At 36.0% G+C, this 26,574-nt stretch overlaps 1 protein-coding gene across 1 annotated transcript in view; it reads left to right on the top strand.

Moving 5' to 3' along the window:
• LOC306860725 (ephrin type-B receptor 2-like) overlaps positions 1-26,574 on the top strand; it is a gene marked incomplete at both ends in the record, with an annotated part of 65,281 nt that overhangs the window by 31,882 nt on the left and 6,825 nt on the right. The window contains 4 exons of the mRNA XM_079402567.1: positions 14,490-14,645; positions 16,346-16,681; positions 21,843-21,967; positions 24,571-24,733. Coding sequence (XP_079258693.1) covers positions 14,490-14,645; positions 16,346-16,681; positions 21,843-21,967; positions 24,571-24,733 — 780 coding nt within the window. The remainder of the gene's footprint in view (positions 1-14,489; positions 14,646-16,345; positions 16,682-21,842; positions 21,968-24,570; positions 24,734-26,574) is intronic.

Here is a 26,574-nt window from a genome sequence, read left to right as displayed (position 1 = left end):
AACTTTGATTAAAGCTGAGCAGTATTTACTGTGAGTTTTTCAAATCGCAATGATCAAATAAGGGTTTAATGATAATTCAAATATGAAACGGGATAATTAAAATAACCTCACGGCAGATATGTCAAGTATGTCTGGTGAGTTACCTCCAGTCAGGCGAGCGACGTGTTGGAGACCCCTACCATAAAATATAGTACAAAATGGCTAAACAAAACATTTCTTGTTTTATTTCAGCAAATGGAAGTTAAATCAACCTCAGGAGGTCAAATTGAATAACATAGGAGCTGATTGGTTTAAGTTTATTTGTAATTTTAAAAATAAATAAATAAATGAAATCTATGCTGGTACCAAAAATACTTGTCTAAATTCTGTTTAAAAGCCTTATTTGTGGGGATTAATATTATTTAAATAATAGTAATAATACTAATATTATGTCCATGCATTATGATAAAAATGAGACTATTATGAGTCTTGTAAGTATTTTTTTATATTATTTTTTTATTTCTTATAAACAACAACAACATAATAATAGTAATAACAATAATAATAGTAATAGTGATATAAAATTAGTACAAAAAAGTGGAAATATTTAATATTTTTAATGGTTAATTTTAAGGTAAATTAAGTTGGATAATTGTTTTTCAAACATCTAATAGGTCACAAAAAATCAAATCCATGTATTTGTGCCTTTTTTATTTTATTTATTTATTTTTTTAATATCATGGGACATTGCAGTGTACATATTTGTGCCATATTTGTTTTGAGAAGTGCCATATCTTCTCAAAATGTTATGGGTTGACTCTCAATTTACTGAAGAGATTTACACTGTCTTTTAGTCTGTTTCTGTTCATTTATTATTATTATTTATTGTTAAACCTTTGCCTAGACATGTGGAAATCAACCGCTGTCTTGAATAATGTTTCAGACTTTATGACATAATCATTCCAAATATATCTGAGCTTATTGGGTTTATAAATGTTGTAAGATTTTTATGATGCTACTGACTGAAAATGCTTTGTGTCTTGCCATTTATCTTTTGGTGTGTATGTCACTCTCTTGTTCGTCATTAGCTTATGTCAGCATTCAGCGTGGTTTGTTTAAAGGCTTTCATGGCAGTGCTTTGCATGTATTGGACTGTGCTTTGATGCACACTGTTTTTCAGCCGACCTTTGTGTCTAAAGATGTTAGGCTTACGATAAGGGCAAGTCAGAGTTTTAGCTCTCCCGAGTGTGTTGCTTGTTGAATAAAAGTCAAAACGTTGTCATAAATGTAATTTTTTGACAGCAGCTTTTTTATGGTGTGTACCATTTGGTACAAATACTAAACTTACCGTTAAAAGAGAGAACAAATTGTCCACAATCAGTTCCTGTTCCTTCTGAGAGACAACCTGCATGGAGATAAAAGATGAGGCTTCAGTGGAGCACGGGGTTAATCAATGCTGAGAGCTGGATGTCCACACCGGAGCTGCCTGGCCCTCGTCTCTTTGATGGGCAGCAGGTGTCCTGTTGTCATCGACGAGGGGCTCATTAATCAAAGGCCCTTCAGGAGTCCAGTGCTCATCCATCAGACTCCAGCAGCCAGGCAATGTCACGGAAACGAGGACTGTCAGTGCCTCTCCTCCTCGCACATCACCATGAAAGAAAATGCTTCACTGGCCAGCAAAAAAAGTCAACTAAGAGGGCTTTTTTTGTTCTCTTTTTATGTAGGGCCATACACAGAACTCGTTTCTTTTAGCACAGTATGCTATTCGTATAGTTAGGGTTGCTCGATATATGAAATAAATTCCATTTTCCAGCATTTTCAGTGTAATTTACTGTGAATCAAGCCATTCTGAGACTGCATGCGTGTAAATGAACACCGTGTCGAGCTTCACTCTAAAACCAGAAGCACATATTTTGATTTGCTTGCAACCTACAAAAATAAATGCTTGACAGTTTACTGATTGAAAATGTAGAAATTAAGATGTAAATATTAGTATAATTTTATAGTAAAATAACTTTAGACTTTTTTTACTTTAGAGTTTTTTTTATAGTATTATTACAATATATTTATGATTTTAGTATTTCAATTTCCTTTTTTATTTTTTTTTTCTAGATAGGACAGTGTTATGACAGGAAGCGAAGTGGGAGAGAGAGAGAGGGGACGAGATCGAGAAAGGTCCACAAGCTGGGATTCGATCTCGGGACGTCCATAGCGCCATGATGCTGTATGTTGGTGCACTGCCCACAAGGCTATCAGCACCAACTAATATTTCTATTTCATTGAAAGTCATATTGAATTGGTTAAAAACTGTGGGAATGTGGGAATTTTTCTTTTTTTAATTCTGAAATAGTTACTGAAAGAGGTTTGTGTCATATGAAACCCCAAATTTAAGTTTTTCCATTATTTTTATTTTTAATATTATTTTTTATTTTATTTTTTTCCTATGCACATACACTCCCCAACAAAACTATCCCACTATTTCCAGACAAAGTTATTCAAGTCATATGGTGAAAATTCCTGTATTTTTCAAATTGCAGTATATATTTCAGAAAATCTAAATAACACAATGTCAGTTTTGTTCTAAATTTGGCAACCCTAAGAACGGTGATTTATACATGTGGGCAGGATTAGGAAGTGCTGCACGGTGTAACAGACATAATTTGGAAAAGTCAAAGGCCTCCAGCGTGTCAAACCACAGCTAATTGACCTACATGGGAACATAAATGGTGCTTAAAGCAGGCTGGCCTTCGTCGTTTCTGTTCACACATTGGCACACCTGCTTAAATGAGTGACAAAAGGCCCGTGCGGGGGGCACAGAGAAACAGGGCATGTGAGGTCTCTGTTGTGCAGCTGTGAAATGGGGCTGAATCCCAAACTCAGCCAACGGCCGTCTGATTGGAACAGGCTGCTGTTGAAATGGGAATTTGCTGAAATTCTCAACCAGCAAATTCCAAAAAAAGGATTTATTGTAAAATCAAACATCAGCTTACTGAACCTGTTTAGTAAAAACTTTAGCATTACAAATGAGCCTTATGTAGTTGTCATTTGTATGTGGGTGGATGATTATTTAGGGAGGGAATGTAGAGAACAAGACAAGAAAATTATATAGTTTGAACATACCCGCGGATACTTAGAAAAGTGTGATAATTGGACTTTTTCATTTTTTTAAACTAACATAGCTTGTTTTAACAGCGGTACATTAGTAACAACTAACTTTTTGAAGGACATAGAGAAAGAAACTACTAATATATTGTTGGGAGCTGTTTTAATGTCCGTGTTCTAAAGTCTGCTTTAAGGTCGTAATGACTTACAAAATGTAGGAAGCAAAAATTGAAAACCCATATTAGTTGTCCATCAATCTCAATATCCTAAGTGTCTGTGGTGGTTATGGCCCTAATAATTGACATGCACCAGAAGACATATTGCAACATGTGTTAGCATACCTACAGTTAGCATACCTAGCATACTTGTAACATACACAATGACACACAGCAACAGTGCTTTTAATATAACGTTGACCAAAAACATTAATGCATGTTCGTGCGTGAGGACTGACCATAGCTCTAAAAATAGACCATGTCATGAAAAAGTTACAAGGCAAAAGTCTCTTCCTCGCTTCCAGCGTCCTTCAGATATGTTATCTGTTATTCCTGGCTGAGCAAGGACTGCTTCCACATAAAAAGAAATATACACAAAAGATCACAAAAATATGGTGTCACATCACATTTTATTTGGTATTTTTGGGGCTAAATCATTTTAACCTAACATATACTATGCATAATCCTAAATATTTCTATGCCTTTGCAAATGATTTTATCCAAAGCAACTTGCAATGCATTCAAGGTTTAATATTGTATATTTAAATATTTTGTAATTTAAAATATTATTTTTATTATTAGAATTAATACATTTAAGTTGCTCAGTATTTAATTGTTAAATATTAACACCAATGACAACAATAATAATAGTAATAATTATAATCATTATTAATTATTAAATTATTATTGTGTATATAAATTATTATTAATTGTACACAATACTGCTAATCTTCTCTCTGTACCATCTCCATAATAACATTGACTCTCCAACAGTGTATTAATTTAGCATTTGATCAATTTCCTGTTATCTAGTTTGACACGAGACGCATCAGCTTTGACTTTGCATGCTGACCCAAGGGGAGAAACAGTGCTTTGATTAAATGTATATTTAACTGCTTAATGTCTTTTTGTATAGACAAAGGACAAGATTAGCATTATTGACTTGTTGCAAACAAATAAGAGGTTTAGCAAGCAGCCACCCTGATTTGATTTATTACTCTGGACCTTTGTTTAGATAAAGCTGTTTACTTGTGGGAGGCATATTTACCTCTGTCATTCGAATAAGTTATTTATCAAGCCTCTGGATCATCGTCAGAATGCTTACCCAATCCATACTGAAGATCCACGATTGAAATGCCCCATCTGAAACACTCATCACTGTCGGATCAGCTTCATTGTTCGCTGCTGCTGGGCGATTTCTGCTAGCCCTGTCCCCAGCAGTGCCGCTGAGTGACACATTCAGATACGGTTGACAACCTCACAAAAGGAACATAGAGCATCTTAGATGCATGATGTTGACACCACACAGTAAGATCTGGTCCGGGTGTCATAACGTCACATAAAAGAGCTTGTTCTATGAATATGGGGGTCTTTGTCTCAGGTAGAGGTTAGCAGATGGAGCTGACACCATTAATATTTACAACTCTAAATGAAATGAATACATTTGGACTGTCAGTCACGGCACAATGGAGGCAGTCAGCAGAAAAAAGCTCCCTGGAGAGCCGAGGCTGAGGCGTCTGGGAGCGCTGAAATATTAACACCAAATACTATGAATGAATAAAACAAAATCACTCTCTGAGGGAAATAGCTTTGCAGGTAAACTGGGAGTGTTAAGGATTTTTTGCCCTTTTCGGTAGTGCTAACGCACTGAGCCTTGAAAATGTAAATATGTTTTTGCATTTGTAATATAGTAGAGCTCTGTACATGAATAGTGTGACTAAAATCAATTTTCGGGGAGGTAACAAACCTTGGAGCCTGCCTGAAAGCTTTTTGTGTCTCTTTACTTCCTACATTTATCAGTGACACATGCAAAGAGCTGATGTGCACAAAATTGCGTAAATTGGATCCAAAAATAAAGCTCACAAAGAAAATCAGTCCACACTGGCACTTCTGAGTGCTTCTATATTGCAGTCACAATGAAGCAATTGAGGTGTGTTTTTGTCTGTGGGTATCAGGTGCTACTTGGGTGAGTCCTGTCTTGATGCTTAAAAAAGCACTGACAGAAAATGCTTTATTTAAGAGAATATGGTTGTTTGCTTTTTGATATCATACATTTGCTGCCATATTTGAAGATTTCCAGCATGGTGTTCATATATTAGCTAATGTTTACATTTATATGTTTGAAGGTGAAAATGTGCAATATTATGAATGTATCGACACTAAACAGTACTGACCGCATCTAAAGTATTTACATGTGCGCAAAAATCTTATTAATAATTTATATTAAATATACCTGATCAATAATAATTTATCATTTGGAATAATTTGATTTTTTTTTTTTTTGTGTAAAAAAATTGTTTAAAAAAAAAAAAAAAAGGCTTGTGCTTACCAAGGTTGCATTTATTTGAGTAAAAATACAGTAAAACTGTAATGTTAGGGTTCGTATTAAACCTTAATATTAAGGTTTAAAATGACTTTTTTTCCTGTTTATTGTAAATTATTCCTGATGAGACAGCTGAATTTTTAGCATATTATAAATAATTCTAATATGCTGATTTGGTGCTCATTAGATAATTCAAAAGAACTGCATATATGTCAACTTTTGATTTATTTTAGATGCTGTCAGTACATTCTTAATGTTCATTTCAATGTTTATACAAATGTACAAAAATGTATGTGTTCTAAAACACTTTACACACAAATACTTATGATTACTAATATGATTATGTTGACATTTGTCACTCCTAAAAATGAGTAAGGTCCCTTCTCATTTAAATCCAACACAGACTAGTGAGTGTTTAATGTTGTGGCCAGAACACATTTTCCATAGACACAACAAAAAAGATGAGTTTTTGTTATTTAAATGAGCCTGTCAGTATTTTAAGGATTTGTTTTCTTCCCTCTGGACTGTACACCCTAAATGTCCTTCAACTCAGTCTGGATGTGGCCCATAATTATTCAGATTCCAGACATTAGTGATGATAAAGGCATGAAAGAGACTGTTAATGACTTTACTGTCTAGAACTTCCTTTGCTGTATTCTTGTGGTTTATGTTCAGATCTCTCAAGAATGTGTCTTGGCCAGTCGCCCCTCGGATTACACGACTAGTTTGGGCGCTGCTTGGCCATGTTGGCTCTCTGGGTACGGCGGGGCTGGATTCCTGTTTTAGAGCCTCCCAGGCTCCGTCCTGTCCTGCTGGGTAATCCCGGCCATCTCATTCAAGATTAATCTGAATCGTCTGTTGCACTCAGCCGTGGTGATGAAAGTCTGGGAGAGATCCCGCACACATTGGAGGGAATTAATGACCTTGACTGAGGATGAAAACAAGATGTTGGTGCGAGCTAATACATGCTACAGCTGTTGACATTGTTCTGTAAGAATGTACAGTACTAGACTTCAGTGACTTCAGTGTAATAAGGAGCTCTAAGTGCATTAGTGTTCAACTTGCTCAAGCTGTCTTGACATTTTATGAAGACATATGCTGTTGGACATATGTTTGGCATATGCACTTGTGAATTTCTAGACCAAACATCGCAGATCACGCTATGAAAACATTTTCTTGATCTGTTTTTTTTTTTTTTTTTTTTTTTGTGAAATATTTAAACGTCTTTAAAACAAAGAGAAAAAAATATTAAGACCCCTTTGCATTTTGTTAAACAATTTACTTGAAGTGCAAAAATTTGTAGGTTTATTTAAAAAAAAAAAGTTACCAATGATGTGAGGAAAAAAAAATAACATTATAAATATTTTGTTTTAAAATGGTTTTGATATTTTTAGTGAAAAATAAGATTAAAAAAGCATCTTAACTTTAAAGGATCAGTCCAGAAAGAAAATTAGCTGAAAATTGACTTTCCCTCAGGTCTTCCAAGATGTAGATGAGTTTGTTTCTTCATTGGAGCATTTTGAGAAATTTAGCATTGCATCACTTGATCATCAGTGTATCTTCTACAGTGAATGGGTGCTGTCAGAATGAGTGTCCAAACAGCTGATAAAAACATCACAGTAATCCACAAACAGAAAATAATTGGTCTGCTTCAATAAGTCTGCCCACAGAATTTTGTTTAAAATAAATGTTTGTGCAGATCCTATTAATCTCGACAGCATTAATTCATCAAATGATGATCATTAGAAGAGCATCATAACTGGGCATATATCCAGACGTGAAGTGTAGACCTTGCACATTTTGATGTTTTAAGAGCCAGCTGAGGTATTTCTGCAACTCAGCACTCAAGACTGTCTGCAAAATGTGGTGTTTTGACATAGAAAACATCAATTTTGGGGCATGTTTGCCATGTTACTTTTTTTGGATGTAACAACACACAGCGTGTGCAAATAAAAGATTCTTTTAGTGGGTGTAATTGATTTTTGGTAGACTTCCTGCTATGCAAAGTGTTAACAAGCTTCTAGAAGCATCAGTGGAGGCTCACTGTGGAGATTGTTTATACATTCTTGAGATGAGCTCTTAGTTGTGTTTACTGACGGTTTTGCTCTGGGTGGCTGTTCTGTTCCAGCTCATCACATGCTGTCTGACTGCTTGTGACCATACCTTCTCTGGGCTGATATTTCAGGTTCCTGTAGTGTGACAGTGTGGAGGTTGCTGTGAGAGGCACTGAAAATATGAGATTTAGTTATTTTATTTTTGTATTTTGGAGGGTCCCATACAGGGGGAAGATCATATTTGTGGGTCCTTAGCAAGTTTGAAATCCTAAACAAATTGAAGTACAGGACTGATTTGTCTGTTTATTGTATATAATAGCTAAATTTGTGTTTCATTGGAGAGTAAACTCCTCAAACACAAATTATGCTACTTCTCTGAAGGCTTCATGAAACATTGATGCTCAAGGAAAAAGCTCATTATCTTAGTAACTCCTTAAATTCTTCATTCACCTTGATATGGAGATGACAGGCAGTATAGCACAGATGAGTTCGTTCCTTCACCCCCATTAAACAAGTGAACTCCCCTGTGTGAATCCTGAGATGTGTTCAGCAGGTTGACGCGGCACCTCTAATGGATATTAATATCTCTCCAACCACCTGCTTTGCCAAGGAGGGTTACAGACACATCTGTGGCCTCAAGTTGGCCAAGAAAATTGTTGGAGAGGGCTTACAAAAGACTGCATCCATATCTTATACTGCATGAAATTATGTCTGTCAATGAAAAAGGCCCATGATGTCAGTCTCTGCATTGTCTGAGGAAGAATGGAACTTTTTCTCTCCTGCGGATTTAATTTCCTCACGGTCAGCCGCTGGGATCTCAGGCTGTGGTTTTGGAGCTGAGCAGCTTGTTTATGAAGCGACAAAGTATGTGAAGATGGAGTCATATAGTGTATTCGTCCTACTGATTGATGGAGATGCAAAAAGCTTTTACCATGAAAGCTTCAAAATACAGCTTACTTGCAGTTTAGTCATTGCAACTGTGCTGTGGCTTAGCTGTCATGTTTTGAAGACATTTATTGAGTTACGGAACTATCGATGTTTCTGTGTTTTTTGAATGAATCATTTTAAGTAAACAAATCGTTCTCATTTAGTCACCATGCACTGAATCATAAGTCTCTCCTTTTTAAACGTGTGACCACTTTGGTGGTTTTTCCTGCCCTAAAAGACTGACTGTAGCACGAGCGAGTAGCATTCGAGTGTGGACTGTGAAGGACCATTTCATTGGTTGGACCTACTGAACGAATGCACTAAATGAGTCTGTGTTTCAAGTCTGAACAAGACTCTTGAGTGGAAACATTGAGGAAACTGGGACATCTCATTAGTAAGCGGAATGAACAAATTAGGACTTGTTGTTCGTGAATGAGTTGGCTTTTCGAGTTTAAACAAGACTCGATTTGGGACATGTTGTTCGTGAATGAGAATCGGCTGAATGAAAGGGGGCATGTTGTTCATTCAGTGCGAAATATGAATAAATCTTGGGTGGAAGAATTATCCTAGTTATTTAATGTGTAAAATTATTTATGATGATACAGAAAGTAAATGATTCAAGGATGTTTTTTAAAACCAAATTCATTTATTTTGGCTATTTTTGTCGTTTTCTATAGATAAATCCATATAACCATCCTTTTAATAAAGGATAAGACACTCTTATGTGAATGATTCTGTTTTTGAACGATTCTGTTGAGTCAGTTATTTATTTAATAAGTCAGTAAGACTCAATAAGTCATCACCTACTAGTAATGATTTAATGTAAAGGAGCGGTCACAAATTTCTGCATAAAATTCCCACTGTCAATAGCACTTTTCACACAGAAATCACTTTCTTGATTTTGCAGGTACCTATTGAAAACGACTGGATTTCACCAAGCAGCTAAAAATGTGAATGCACCTTAAAGGGATGGTTCACCCAAAAATGAAAATACTGTCGTCATTTACTCACCCTCAACTAGGGGTGGAACGATACATGTATTCGTACCGAAGCGTCACGGTATGGACATCTCGGTTCGGTGCATGAGGCCTTACAACGAATACAGGCAATTCACCCTCAATACAGAAGGGGTCGCCCGCAGTAATGCAACGCTGTTTGATAACCGCCAGCAGAAGAATAGTGAATGCTGTCAGTTGCGCACTTGAAAAGAAAGCCCCCAGACAGTGACCATATGCTGATTCTGAACGCGTCTCTCACATAGACTGACAAAGGAGTCTTCTTTAAAGGCTTGCGCACTCAACTGTTTGCGAAATGGAGCTTTGTGCTCGTGTATCCTACCTCTCTCATTCGGCACAAATCCAAATATTCCATAATATTTCCATATTCGCGTTGTAACGTATCCGAATGCTAAACTATTATTTATTATGTAGATTATAGGCTTTGTACTTCAGTCGCGTTCCAATGGTGACACAGCGTTGCGCGCGCTGATGTTTGGCGCGCGCTGACCGTGACATCTGTGTACCGTTCCACCCCTACCCTCAAGTAATTCCAAACCTATATGAATGTCTTTGTTCTACTGAACACAAAGGACGATATTTTGAAGAAAGTTTGTAACCAGGCTGTTTTGGGGCACCATTGACTTCCATAGTTTTTTTTTTCCTCTTACTAATGGTGCCCCAAGACAGCCTGGTTACAAACTTTCTTCAAAATGTCTTCCTTTGTGCTCGGCAGAACAAAGAAATTCATACAAGTTTGGAACTACTTGAGGGTGAGTAAATGATGACTCGGGTAATTTTCGGGTGAACTATCCCTTTAAGACTTACTTAACACAAAAGTGAAATGATTCTTTTGACTCATTTTCTTTTGATTAATTTAATCGTTTGGTTCATTATATCACAACGATTTGTTCAGTGAATCAAAATCACAACCACTCATGGCATCTCCAGACGGAATTGCAAAAATGACTGGTTTTCGAACAGGTTTCCCAAACACTCCCCTCATCTTCCATTGGTCAGCCAAACAGATAGCCCGCCCCCAAATTCATGCCATTGGATGAGGTATATTGGGCTGGTCTAGATTCTCAAACCAACAGACCCACAATTTTTACACTTTTTGTGAGAATCAGCCTACAAATGTCTTACTGAAAGTTGTCCGCATTTTAAGAGAAGGAAGAAATTACTTTAACATTGAGAAAATGACACACCTTTAAATTAGTGAGTTGGCGTTTAAGAGGCAAGAAATTGTCTTTCACCAAAGGATAAACCGTTATACTGAGGCAATAAAGTGTTTACTGTGATTTCCCTGTTGTAAAATGCGCCTCATTAAAAAAGCACAACTGCTCACAGGAATGAAGATAAACAGATCTGAAAGATTATAAAAAATGTGCGGTGCCACAAAGGTCTTTAATCAATTTCTCCCACAATTCCATTAGCACCTACTTTAAATACTCCAGTCATGTACAGTACACGGTGCACACATCTAATATGTCGGCGGGATATTGTTCTGCTGTCGTTCTCCCTCTCACACGGCACAGTCTCTATTGTGGAGCCCTGTGGTACCACAGATTTAATTCCACTCCTGTACACTGTCACTCACACCCACACTGCCTCATTCAGCTGTAACCAACACCTCATTCACCACGTCCACCGCTCTAACTCACTCTGATGTGTGAGAGTGGAAGCCTTATATTCCTTCTGGCTGAAAGAGAATGTTCTGTCATCAATCATAGGCTGAGAGCGCCAGCCAAGAGTAATGTTTTACTGTCAAAGCCATTTGGGGTATTAGGCTAATAGAATGAGTTTCATTGTACTTCCTAGAACACACTTTGCTCTTGGTAAGTGTTGATTGCTTTGCACCTGCAGATGATATGTGACACGTAGTACATTCACCCTCAATCTTTGATTTATTCCCAGTTGGAGTCAGTGGGCTATTTCTGTGTGGTACAAACGTTTGTATTATTATGAGCGCTGAGGTTATTTTGGCCGATGGGCAGACGTGGCAGCTGTTGACCGATTTGGTGTGAGCAAATAAAGGATGCTGTCTGTCTTGCAGTCTGTGACTGGGAAATGATGCGAGTTTGGGTTTTGTTAAAATAGTGCTTGAATTTAACACATAATTCTGCAGCCGCATGACTGGATGGTGTAGTCTTCATTTTTAAGTATATTCTAAATTATAAATATGGTAACGTCCCGGTTCACCAAAGAGAGTCCCGGTTTCAGGACGTACTGTATGTCCCGACTATTCACTAAAAATGTAAATATGTCAGTTTCACTTGCTAGGATCAATAACTTACAATTAAAGGGATAGTTCACCCCAAAATTAAAAATCTGTCAATCCACTGAATTTTTTTTTTTTACAGGCATCAGTTTCCAAAAAATATTAAGCAGCACAACTGTTTCTTGAGCAGCAAATCAGCATATTAGAATTATTTCTGAAGGATCATGTGACACTGATATGAAGACTGGATTAATGATGCTGAAAATTCAGCTTTGCTAGCACAGGGAAACATTACATTTTTAAATCTTACTGACTTTTGAATGGTATAGTGTACATGGACCATTAAATATGGTGATGCTAACATCATGTTCTTGGTAGGGGTGTAAGAAAATATCGATACACGTGAGTATCGCGATATTTTGTTTGGTGATACTGTATCGATTCTCCAAAACGGAATATCAAAAAAATAAAAATAAATAAATCATACAAGATTCATGGCAGTTGTTTCGCTTTGAGTTCACAAACTGAAAAACCTGCGAAATCCAAGTTGAAAAGTTCTGAGAATGTTTAACATCTGTATTTATTTGATTGTTTTACAATTGTTAATTTTCTTTAGGAATCCTGCAAGCACTTTATTTTTCATTGATATTAAGCAGATGCCATTTTTTTGTTCAGATCAAATGTTATGACATTGTCACAATTGTAAACTTAAACTGTGAAACTTTAAAGTAGAGTCTATAAATATATATTTTTCTTTTTTATAAAATACATTTTATACATACATTTAACTAAAGAATCATGCAAGCACTTGAATATTTCCCCCTTTACTCGTGCTGCACAAAAAGTGGTTCAGTAATGTTGAATGTTATAGGGACTGATTATTGCAAATGTAGATCCCAGTGTGTTCTGGTTAAACTATTTTTATTTATTTATTTTTTTGCTAAGGTTTGCATATGGTGGTGTGTTCTTAATGACAGCTTTCCTAAAAAACATATATCCTATTCCTAAAATAAGAAATATCCCAATATATTGCCTTGCTTACAGTATCGCAATGCATCGTATCGCAACCCATGTATCGTGATACGTATCGTATCGCCAGATTCTTGCCAATACACAGCTCTAGTTCTTGGGCATGTAACATGAGAACCCATGAGGATGATTTTTGATATGTCAGTTATATGGATTTATTTCATAAATCCTTGATGTTCTTTTTAGAGTTTGAAAGTTTTGGACTCTATTCACTTTCTTAATATGGACAAAAACAGCTGAAACGTGATCCAAATGATCCTTTTAGCCACCTTCTCTGATACTGGTTGTGGTTCTCAACCAGATGACACTGAAGGGAGAAAAAGCTGTTTTTTTTTTTAAACAAAATTATGTTTTATTTAAATAGCACTTTTCATAATATGTATTGTTTTAAAGTTGCTTTAAAAATAATTGACAATGTTTCACGCACTGGCTGCTTCTCCCAATCATACTGTCAATGCAGGCAGATTGTCATGTTAGCTAGCAAGCAGGAGTAATGCCCAATGGAATTACATTTTATCATTTTTGATTTTAGTATGGTTAATTTGTATTATTCAAAAATTTGTAAAAAATCAAATATTCAACGAAATACGTTAATAAGTTGTTGCTATGAATTCCCATTTGAACATTAAAATCAGAAAAATACAGAAATGACAGAATATAATAACAGAAAAAATATATTTTTGTTATTTAGGCCTACTGTATATTTTGATTCTGTTCAGAAAGTGGGAAACTGAAAAAATGTGACAGGCTCCAGAAGATGTCTAAAACACTAGGCATGAACGTGTATATATATATATATATATATATATATATATATATATATATATATATATATATATATATATATATATATATATATATATATATATATATATATATATATATATATATATATATATATAATTCATTTAAGGCATTTACTTACACTTTGAGAACATCTTTTAAAACTGCTGTCATTCCTCTACTGCTGCTTTTTTTTTTCATGGGTGGGTGTTTTTCCTCGCCCTGTATTTCCAGATTTGAAAGTTATAAAGTTGGTCTATTTATAAATTGTATACATTATCATGTAAACATCTTTTTTTGCCATGACAGATTCTTTGTGAAGCAGATGGAAAATCATAATCAATTCCTATATATCCAGTTCAGGCCTTATTAACATTGAAGCTTTCAAAAAGTAATTAAATTCTTAATTTAAGAAAGAATTCTGAATAGCACAAGCACATTTGCATTTTGTTTTCAGTAAAGTTAGGCAGCAGGGAAAAACTGTGCTGTGATTTAACAAGGTCTTTGTTAGTTTATTCCACAGATATATCTGAGTGCCATTCGGCTCTTTGTATGCCAAACAAAAGATTATCAGTGCGAGACCAAGCTTCAAAACTGCACAGGAGGCCCATCAGAAGGCATTATGAGGGCTTTCACTTCCTTCGTTTCGCTTTGATTCCAAACAGAAATGTAAAGATGGCTGTTTTATAAGAAAATGTGCTTAATGTGGGGAGACATTAATGAAAGTGAGATTGATAATAATGAGCTCCAGACATTTATGTATGTGTAATGCATCTCATAACATGCTTATCAAATCAATTCCTAAATGAATGATTCTGATTTACCATTCACTATTGTCTCTTTTTACATTTCGTAATGCAGCATGTTCATTTGGGTCCTTCAAAGCATCTCAAGGGGACCAGCAGTGTCTCCAGTGTCCCATCAACAGCCGCACCACCAGTGAGGGTGCAACCAACTGTGTGTGCCGCAGCGGATACTACCGTGCGGACTCTGACCCTCTACAGATGCCCTGTACCAGTATGTCATTCTCTTATGCTATTTTATGTCATTTGTGGTGGTTTTTTGAAAATCAGACAGACTTTGATGTGGTCCACACAAACATCTAGTCAATTTTGATTATCTTCAAAGCACTCAGAAATAGGATTTTCTCAGTGCAGATGGTAAGAAATAAGGATGCATGATGTTCCATATTGGTTATCGGCTAACTTTTACATAATAATATAGAAATGTAATATCCAAAATGTGTTGATTATAGTTTACAAAATAAAAATAATCATTAACTTATCAAACTTGAGTTTCTTATTGGTGATCTCTAATAATTAAAATGCAAGAGCAGAACATTTTATTTTATTAAAGCTGTTATTATTTACTATTATATGTAATTATAACAACATCAACAATGTTAACAATATTAATGTTGTTGTTGTTATTAAATTCTTTAATAATAATAATAGCAGTTTAATAAACTACAATTTACACTGTAAGACATTGTCAAAATGTTTATAATTTTTTCATATGATTTGTTCTGATTCCACTGTAACATTTAAATAGTTTTATTTTTTACATAATATAGAGTTTTAAAATCCAAGATGTATTGATTATAGTATAACAATTAAAATAATTATCAATTTATCAAACAAAAGTCTATTATTGGTGCACTTCTAGTAATGAAAGAAGAGAAGTGAATTTTCTTATTTTATTAAAGCTATTATTTCGTATTACAATATTTACAATTATTTGACAATATTTGATAATTTACACTGTAAGACATTCTGTAATGCACCAGTTCAAATACGAATAACAATTAAAAGAAGTTTTAGAATTGAGTTGATACCGTAAAAAACTGTAAACGGCTGTAATTTAGTATCAGTTCAGTCACAAAGTTCCCGTCATTTTGACATCACTAGTTGGAAACATAATTTACGTCAGCACTGGAGACTCGAATTGTACACATTCTTGAACCTTTTGTCTTTTCATGTTTCCATTAGGTTGCCCTTTGTAGAGCTTCAGTTAAGCGCAGCAAAAAGAAAATGAGTGTGCAACTCACTGAACATTCATTTAGTGCTGTAACTCAGTGAGCAGCGAGATTGGCCCGACGGGATTTGCATAATGCTCTGTTCTTTTGGGGAGGCTGGGCCTGTGTGAATGCTGGAGTAGTGCTCTACGCTGTCAATAATCTGAACTGCTGCACTGTGTCCAGAACAGAGGGAGGAGAACATTCTTCCCTTTCACTCTTGTTTTACATTACAATGAACCACTTCTCTTTTCATCTCTTGTCATTACCCATTATGAAATTATTACTTTAATGTGGCTTGCTAGAAAGCGGAGATTACTTTGATCCAGTTTCTATTTTAAAAGAGCAGTGATAATAGGCTAATGAATAAGTGAAAATCAGATCATAAAAACACAAGACGGAGCAGTTAGAATGTGCTTGAGTCAGCAGCCCAGCAGACTGTGAGGGGGAAAAAAAGCCATGGGACGGGATGCGTAAAATTACTTTACATCACATAGGCCTAATTTAAGGGGCAATTTAGGTGGGCTATTGTTGTGACTTGATGAGATTAAATTTTATGACCAATTCAAAGGTGTCACATACTTTTTCTTGCAACCTTACACCATATAATCCAAGAATCTATTCCTAGGCTGGTTTTAATTAAACTCCTGTCCTGATAAGATGTGGACTTGCTGATGAGGCAGTGTGGTTTGACTTTCCACAGCGGTTCCGTCTGCACCCCAGAGAGTGATTTCTAGCGTGAACGAGACTTCCCTGCGATTGGAGTGGGATCTGCCGAAAGAGAGCGGAGGCCGGGAGGACGTGGTCTATAACATCATCTGCAAGAGCTGCGGTTCGGGTCGAGGGGCCTGCACTCGCTGCGGTGACAATGTGCAGTTTGTGCCCCGCCAACTGGGCCTGACCGATCCCCGGGTCCACATCAGTGACCTGCTGGCCCACACGCAGTACACCTTTGAGATCCAGGCTGTGAATGGAGTGTCTGACCAGAGTCCCTTCTCACCTCAGTTCACCGCTGTCAACATCACAACAAACCAGGCCGGTAAGACAACAGTAAACACAGGTAACAGTTTGAGACATCGCAGATGATGTTCATACTCAAAATATTTTTAACTTGCTGGGGGCTGGATGCGGCCTTGAATTACACAAGCTTTTGTGTTGCCGGGCAACTTTTCTAGAATTTAGTACAAGGATATATTATATTTAGTATGAGACTAGTTCGGAAGCCTGTTTTCCGCCACTGAATAAAAAAAATGTTAAGGTTATTGCAAATTTTTATCTCACAATTCTGACTTTTTTTCACAGAATTGCGAGATATAAACTCACAATTGCGAGTTATAAAGTCAGAATTGCGAGATAAAGTCCGGTTTCACAAACGGGGGTCAGCTTAAGCCAGGACTAGGCCTGAGTTAAATTAAGATATTTAAGCAACTTTTACAAAAATGCCTTAGAAGAAAACATTAAGGTGTGCATCTTGACAGAACAATGACACTGACATATTTTAAGATATGTCAGAGCAAGATATTTTCAGTTGAGACAGCTCAAACATGCATTTTAGTGTGGGACTATCTTAAGCGTTGTCTGTGAAACCGGGGGATAAAGTCACAATTCTGCCTTTTTTTCTCAGAATTGTGAGATTAAATCGCAATTGCAAGAACAAATGTCAGAACTGCGAGTTAAAGTCCAGGGGGGGGGGGGGGGGGGGGGACTGATATGTTCTCAGAATTGCAAGTTTATATCTCACAATTGTGAGAAAAAAGTCAGAATTGTGAGATAAAAAGTCGCAATTACCTTTTTAATTTTTTATTTAGTAGCGGAAACGGGCTTCGATAAGTTCAGGGGTTTGCAAACATTTTGATGTCATGGACCTATCTCCTTCCTAAAATATTAAAGTTGCTAAATATGTAAATGTGCAAAGAGCTGTTTATATTTTATTTAATAAATAAACAGTATATGTATGAAATATGTTTGAAATTAATATTTAATATACTAGTATAATTAGTGTAATTATATAATATTTAAATAATTTATTTTATATTATATTGCTATGATATTATACTGTATTATACTATATATTATACATTTAAAAATGTATATTAAATTTAATTTTAAGTATGTGTGTGTGTGTATATATATATTAGTATGTAATAATATACATTATATTATAATAATATGTGTATATGGAAATGGATATGCAGTTCTAATTATATTCTTACATAATCATTTCCAATTTAGAAATATTTAGAATAAAATGGTAACACTATCATATTTATTTTTTTATTAATTTATCTACATTTTTATGAAGCAACACCACCTAAGAAATGTCTAATTGTAGTCAGTTGATGCCAAAGCCAGTTTAACTATTTAGAGCCTTTTTAAAACAATTAGTTGTCTAGCTGTCTATTCAGGCAACCCATCGGCTTGGTTTTGAAAATATGCAATTTTGCACATCACCAGACTGTAGTTACACTCTAGTATCTCTGTGAGACTCACTGTTCACATTGCCAAGTTTTTTTTCCCCCCCAACCGAAAGCTGCTTTGAGCGTCTTCAGTTTTATAGGACACATCATGAAAGTGATGTGTTTGCATCTTTTTTATCTTCACCTGATCATATTTCTAATGTTCCCTCAATTTTTATCTGAGAACTGAAATCTAGTCCACAACACTCATCATATTGCTCTGTACAGGGATTTTAAATGCCAGTCAAAAAGAGCCAGTTCAAAAGGAACATAATAGTGTTTAATAGAGCATTTTAATGAGAGCCGTGCCCCCGGCTGTGCTGCAGTGAACTCGCTGGCCCTATCACTGGAGGCTGGGGCTCCACCGGTGTGCCTGTCAGTCCACATTACCGCTTCACTGCTGCCATTAAAAGACAAAAATCCACCTCACACCACCTGCATCTTCCCAAACACAGAGAGAGGGACAATGCCAGGAGCGGCTGCTCAGCCAGAGCCCAAGTGTGAGCTCAACAGCTACGGGTTTACACAGCACTCAGGAACTATAAACGTCCTCCCACACTCAGGGATTTATTAATAATGTTGCTCTGAGAAACTTGCAAGCTAATGGTTTTTATAAAATACAGGATGTGCACATCAAATAAGCAAAAACAGTATAAGAAAATAACAAAAGGATATTTAGCCTCAGGGAAGGAATTTGCAAGAATACTAATTTAAAAAAAATAAAAAAAACATTTCAAAAACATTAGGCCTATAGGTATTCCCATTAATGTTTTCAAGTCTTTAATACTTTGTTTTAAGCTGAGATCAACTAGGAAATGACTTTGTCATTTGCCGCAGTGGAAATTTTTGTGGAGGAAAGAATGATTGTGAGATCCATTTCCGATGGAAATGCTCGTAATCTGTTCCTCTTATTCTCCTCCAGAATACCACAAGGACATATGAATTTGTTTTTCACCGAGAGAGTACTACTTGTATTTCTCATAAATTGCAGTCAAAGAGAGCAGCGGAATGATGAAGTACCACTTACTGCAGACTCTTTGGAAAACCAATCACTCATCAAACCTAGAGAACTTATTTTCATAATGACTTGCTCTGTTTTATAGACGCATACCTGTGGTGGATTCTCTCCAGACGTTCTGGAGTTTCTTGAACTTTAGAAAACTGCATTTCCTTGAAAACACTGTGGTCTGTTAAAGAACCATGGCTGCTTAGAATAAACAAGATTCAAAGGCTAATAGAATTTTTGTTGCCATTCCAGTGAGTTTTATATACACTACCATTAAATTTTTTTTTGTAAGAAATTAATATTATTCAGCAAGGTCACATCAAATTGATCAAAAGTTATGTAAAGACATTTATAATATCACAAAAGTTTTCTGTTTTAAATAAATACTGTTATTTTGAATAATTTATTTATGGTTTTTACAAAAACATTAGGCCACACAACTGTTTTAAACATGGATGATAATAATAAATGTTTCTTGAGCAGCAAATCAGCATATTAGAATGGTTTCTGAAGGATCACGTGACACTAAAAACTGAAAATTCAGCTTTGCTATCATAGGAATAAAAAGGCTTCAAAAAGGACCAAAAATACCATAAAAGTGGTCCATACAGCTTGTGCACTACATGCCAAGTCTTCTTAAGCCATATGATAGTTTGTGTGAGGGAAAGACTGAAATTTATGTTGAAAATCTTGCTGGTCACCATTAATTTTGCATTGAGAAAAGAGCAGCTTGAACATTCCATGAAACTTCTGTTTTTTGTTTAGCTGAAGATAGTAAGAATTACAGGTTTCAAAAGACACAAGTGTGAATAAATGATGGGTGAAAGTGACATTGGCTTGTCTTTAATATTTTCCCAGAGTGTAGACGTGTCATCAACAACAAATTATGGAGGTCACAAAGTTACATGCGCCTGACGAATTGAATTTTGTGATTGTTTGAAATGGTTCATCTTCCTATTTGGAGTGTTAGTCTAATCACATCTGTCTTTCCTAGAGTTGTTTGGATGAATCTCTCCAACATACACAATGGCATGCTCAACTTCTCAACAATCCCATCCTCCTCACACACCATCCCATCATTCAGTGCAGTAAATCAAGACACAGGGCCTGTTCTGCCCATTGAAACTAGCGCATGGAAAAACACTTTATCAAAGCTCCGAATCGAAGTGTACAGAGAAACTAAATAGCACAAGACATATTTTTTACACAACATTGTGTGCTTAATATTCCTGAGCTCTGATTGGCAACAGAGAAAGCATAACAACCTGAGGCCTCGAACTCTCTGAGCGATCAACCATCAACTTTATGCCAACTATAAATACAATGTATAAAAGGTCTTTCTTTGGGCTTAACAGCCATAATTATACAGACATGGCACACGTGAAAGAGTATCAGTGTCGTTTATTTGACCAATTCATTTTGAAAAAAGATTAAAATGGTCTTAAAATGCTCAGATATTGTCTTACCTATTATATTTTATCACGCATGTCTAGGGAATCAGTATTTGGCATATAAACAGAATCACTTTCCTCCCTACAAGCCCAAGCAAGCATGCCAGGAGCAAACCTCATATTCTCCGCCACCCCGCTGCTACAGCTGAACCCTGTTCAAGACATCGATTGGCTTTAAGGCACCGTGATTTGTTTGATCTTTACACCACAAGTGCAGTTTTACCAGCAGCCATAGCGTTTGCCAGCTTTCACGCTTGTCTTTTTGCTTCTTTAAGCTTGTAAATGATAATGAAGTGTTACATGGGCTTCCAGAGTCTTTCTTTTAGTAGTCAGCCTGAAGCTGCAGTTGATATAAGGGCTCCTCTATATCCAAAACTGCACGGATGCCAGAGGACTGTGAGTGCAACGCGGTGGCCAGTTAGCATGGCAGCTCCAGAACTGTAGACGTTATAGCTGATCTTTTTTGGAAATGCTGTTGTGCTTAGGGAGAAATTTATATGCTGTTTCACTACTTTCCAAATGTCAAAAACAGTGAACTCTCTAGATTCATTATCTTCAACCTGAGGTCCCTACACTACCGTTCAAAAGTTTAGGGTCTGTAAGATTTTTTTATTTAAATATTTTTGAAAAAATCACCTTGTATGTGCACCAAAGCAACATTTACTTGATCAGAAAAGACAATAAAAACTGTAATATTATAAAATATCATAAAGGTTTAAAATGACACACTTTTTTCTATTTTAATATATATTAAAATGCAGTTTATTCCTGGGATGGTAAAGCTGAATTTTCAGCATCATTACTCCAGTCTTCAGTGTCACATGATCCTTCAGAAATCATTCTAATATGCTGATTTGATGCTCAATAAACTTTTCTTATTATTACGACTGTTGAAAACAGTTGTGCTGATTTAATATTTTTGTGAAAACTGATACTTTTTCAGGACTAATTGATGAATAAAGTTCAAAAGAACTGGATTCATTTGAAATAGACATCTTTTGTAATATTATAAGTCTTTACTCTCACTTAAAGGCATCTTTGCTGAATAAAAATATTAACTTATTAAAACAAACAGGATTAATTTTAATGTTCTTAATTAAAACCATGTTTTTATACTGAGGGGCCTTGGCTTGGCTGAGATTCTGTGTGGTGATCTAAACCTCTCTAATGTAATCCTTATTATTAACTTAGTTTTCATGAAAAGACTCATGAAAACTTTCATGAAAATGTATCCAGCAATATTTATTTCTCATTTAATTGTTTCCCTTTTTATCATCCTCTCTACAGCTCCATCTGCTGTGTCAATCATGCATCAGGTCAGTCGAACTGTGGAAAGTATCACATTGTCCTGGTCCCAACCAGACCAGCCCAATGGAGTCATTTTGGACTATGAGCTGCAATATTATGAGAAGGTAATAAGTCATCAAATACGAAGACACTCAAAATTGTCCAGCTGTTTTCGGAAAAAATAGAAACATTCAATAAAATTCAATTGAGGTAAACTTTAAAAATTATTTTTGGGGATAAATTAGTCATGTTCTTATTAGTGCTGTCAAAGTTAACGTGTTAACGCAAATTAATTTTAACGGCACAAATTTTATAAACGCGCGTTTAACGCAGCGTGCATTTTCTGTTTGACCCGTGGCCTAGCTCGTAGTTGACGAAATGGAGATAGATGTACAGTGTTGCCAACTTAGCGACTTTGCAGACCCCTTTAGTGACTTTTTCCCCCCTCTTCAAAAAAGCGCCTTGCGACAAATATTTAGGGTTTGCCCAAACCTTATTTAAACTTAGTTTCTGAGACTCACTGGTACTGCCGCGCGAGGTCTTGCTGTCCCAGTGCGCGCGCACACCCCTTTCTTTCTCTCTCTGTGCGTTTGCTCTGTTCAGCGAGTGGCAGAGAGGAGCAGTGCTTTCAGTTATACACAGATATTATGTTGCTTCTCTAATTTATCTTCTCTAATTAATCATGAATTAACTCACGACAATCATGCGATTTAATCGCAATTTAAAAAAAAAAATGTATTGATTGACAAATTTAAATTAAGATTAATTAAGGGTGGAATTAGAGCTCAGGCCACATGAAGTGCCTGTGATTTTAATTTAATAAAGAACCAAATTAAATACACTACATGAATAGATGTTAGTTTAACACATAACACTCAAATCAATTTCCAGTGTGTCTGTGAAGTTCTATATCTTCTATATCTTGTTTTGCTAATGAAATTCTTAATGTAGTCCCAACAAAATGTATTTAGTAGACTTCCATTTTGCTTATTTAAATTAATTATTTGCAATTAAATTAAATTGTGATTAAAAAAGTTCAAATACTGTGTTGCATTAACATAATTTTAATTAACTAAATGGGTCAAGCAGCAAAAACTAAAGAAATTAAACTGAATCACTGAAATTTATTCTAATATACAGGTACATCTCAAAATATTGTGAAAAAGGTCAATATTTTTTGTCACTCATTTCAGAAAGTGAAACCCATATATTATATAGATTCATTACACATAGAGTGAAATATTTCAAGCCTTTATTTGTTGAAATTTTGATGATTATGGCTTACAGGTAATGAAAACCCAAAATTCAGTGTCTCAGAAAATTAGAATATTACATAAGATCAATAAAAAAAGGATATTTTAAACAGAAATGTCAGGCTTCTGAAAAGTATGTTCATTTCTATGCACTCAATAATGCATCAATGCGTCGTGGCATGGAGGCAATCAGCCTGTGGCACTGCTCAGGTGTAATGGAAGCCCAGGATGCTTTGATAGCGGCCTTCAGGTCATTTGCATTGTTGGGTTTGTTGTCTCTCATCTTCCTCTTGACAATATCCCATAGATTCTCTATGGGGTTCAGGTCAGGCGAGTTTGCTGCCCAATCAAGCACAGTAACACCATGGTCATTGAACCAGTTTTTGGTACCTTTGGCAGTGTGGGCAGGTGCCAAGTCCTGCTGGAAAATGAAATCAGCATCTCCATAAAGCTCGTCAGCAGAAGGAAGCATGAAGTGCTCTAAAATGTCCTGGTAGATGGCTGCGTTGACTGTGGACTTCAGAAAACACAGTGGACCAACACCAGCAGATGACATGGCAGCCCAAATCATCACTGACTGTGGAAACTTCACACTGGACTTCAAGCAACATGGATTATGTGCCTCTCCAATCTTCCTCCAGACTCTGACACCTTGATTTCCAAATGAAATGCAAAATTTGTTTTCATCTGAAAAGAGTACTTTGGACCACTGAGCAACAGTCCAGTTCTTTTTCTCCTTTACCCAGGTAAGACGCTTCTGACGTTGTTTCTGGTTCAGAAGTGGCTTGGTAGCCCTTTTTCTGAAGACGTCTGAGCGTGGAGACTCTTGATGCACTGACTCCAGCTTCAGTCCACTCCTTGTAAAGCTCTCCCAAGTGTTTGAATCAGCTTTGCTTGACAGTATTCTCAAGCTTGCGGTCATCCCTGTTGCTTGTGCACCTTTTCCTACCCAAATTCTTCCTTCCAGTCAACTTTGCATTTAATATGCTTTGATACAGCACTCTGTAAACAGCCACCCCTTTCAGTAATGACCCTCTGTGACTTACCCTCTTTGTGGAGGGCGTCAATGTTCGTCTTCTGGATCATTGCCAAGTCAGCAGTCTTCCCCATTATTGTGGTTTTAAAGAACAAGAGATACCTGGAATTTATACTGTATGGATGGTCATTTATTGAAACTCAAATGTAAATATTCTAATATTTTGAGATACTGATTTTTTACTTTCATGAGCTGTAAGCTCTAATCATCAAAATTAAAACAAAAAACTTTTGAAATGTTTTACTTTACATGTAATGAATCTAAAATATATTAAAGTTTAACTTTTTGAAATAAGTTGCAAGAAAAAATGAACTTTTTCACGATATTCTATTTTTTTGAGATGTATCTGCATATACCATTTTACAATTCTAAACACGACTTTAATTGCTTCTGTATGGAATTTATTGTATGTGATATGTGATCTTTGGTTTAAATTTAGAATGCAGCAGAGTTGAACTCCTCTCTCCTGCGGAGTCAGACTAATACAGCAGTTATCTGGGGCCTGAAGCCGGGGACCATCTACGTGTTTCAGGTGCGGGCCAGAACAGTGGCAGGCTTTGGACGTTTAAGTGGGAAGATGTACTTCCAAACAATGACTGAAGGTATTGGACTTTTAACAAACATTTGGCACTAGACACATTGATTCTTCTCTTCTACTTTCCCAATTAATAGTCTAATTTGTCAGGTGCTACAATCTGGCAAAAACTGCTTTCTGGTCTCTTAAATAGCTTTAACCACAATTTTAGATCTATGTGCCAAGGGCAAAGCCAGAAACACTTAGCGATGATACTAATCTGAGACATGTAGCCATGTTCACGTTAATGGAAACATTTGACAGCAAGGGTCACTTTGCTACTTGGAAACACATTTAGGGGAAAAGGAAAGGGAAGTGGTGTGTGGCCAAGTATGGTGACCCATACTCAGAATTTGTGCTCTGCATTTAACCCATCCAAGTGTACACACAGTAGTGAACACACACCCGGAGCAGAGGGCAGCCACTGCTGCGGCACCCGGGGAGCAGTTGGGGGTTCGGTCTCTTGCTCAAGGGTCTCACCTCAGTCGTGGTACTGAGGGTGGAGAGAGTGTTGGTTATTCACTCCCCCACCTACAATCCCTGCCGGACCTGAGACTCGAACCCACAACCTTTGGGTTACAAGTCCAACTCTCTATCCATTAGGCCACGACAAATTATTATTAAGGTGTCACACATGTAAAAGTGTTGACGGTCAATTGCTGAAAATGGATTAACAGCTTAAGAAGGTTTGTCAGCCAATCAGAACCAAGACTTCAATACTGTAATATAAAATGTGGAAACAAAAATATTTGGGATAAATTAAGTCAAATTTCTGTGTAAACTACCATTCAAAAGTATGGGGTCAGTAAGAAAGTTTTTGAAATATATTTTTTCAGCAAGGATGTATTACATGGATCAAAAAGTGACAGTAAAGATATTTACAATGTTAAAAAATACAAATATTTCTTTTTCCAATAAATGGTGTTCTTTTGAACTTTCTATTCATTGCAGAGACCCAGGAAAAATTTATTAAGTTGCACAAAATTACGTGACATTTTGTTTACAGCAATATTGGCTGCCTAAAATTCAGCTTTGCTGTCACAGGAATAAACTACATTCTAAAATATATAAAACAGAAAACAGTTTTTTAATTAATTTCTAAATGATAAAATTTCTGTTTGTTGAAATGCAGTATATTCATTTAGACTGTGGCAGTCATAACTTGTTTCATAACAGATTTATTTAAACACATTAAATAATTAAGACATCACTAACAGGTAAAGTAAAATATCAGTATATAGTATAATACTTCATGCTCTTCTATAGACTTAATTTCGCTAATGAACTAACGAGCTGTGGTTGACTTGCCTGAGGTAAATGTAAATGCTATGTGACATTTTTTTGATGTCTTTCCGCTGTTGAAACACTGATTGAGTGATTACATGAGGCAGATGTTCATTCATGTTCATTTTGCATTAAAACTAGTAGTAATGAGGAAGGGATGATCATGCTCGCTTGCGCTCTGCGTTGCTGTTTGAACTGCCGTTTAAACAGCATTCTGTAGCGCCACAGCATTTATTGTTTGAATTTCCTAAACAAAATGCTCATTAATTGAAAGATTAAACTTTTTTTTTTTTGTAAATAATAATATAATATCATTATATAAAACTGTTTTTACTGTATTTTGATCAAATTAATGCAGCCTTGGTGAGCATAAAATACTTCTTTCAAAAACAAAATGACACTGACCTTAAACATTTGAATGGTAGTATATTGTGTGTATCGTATCTTTCTGCCAACATTTAGATTAATAAATGCCTCTGTGAATTTTAAATGATCATTTTCATATTTAAAGTGTGTTGTTCTGTTGCAAAACCTGAAATGTCCTCGGTTAAACAGGAAATGTTTTAGTACAGAAAGGTGCAAAGG

This window comes from Barbus barbus (assembly GCF_936440315.1).
Source record: "Barbus barbus genome assembly, chromosome: 41".
Lineage (NCBI taxonomy): Eukaryota > Metazoa > Chordata > Actinopteri > Cypriniformes > Cyprinidae > Barbus > Barbus barbus.
Note: the sequence above shows the minus strand (reverse complement) of the source record. Positions and strands in the feature narration are given on the sequence as shown.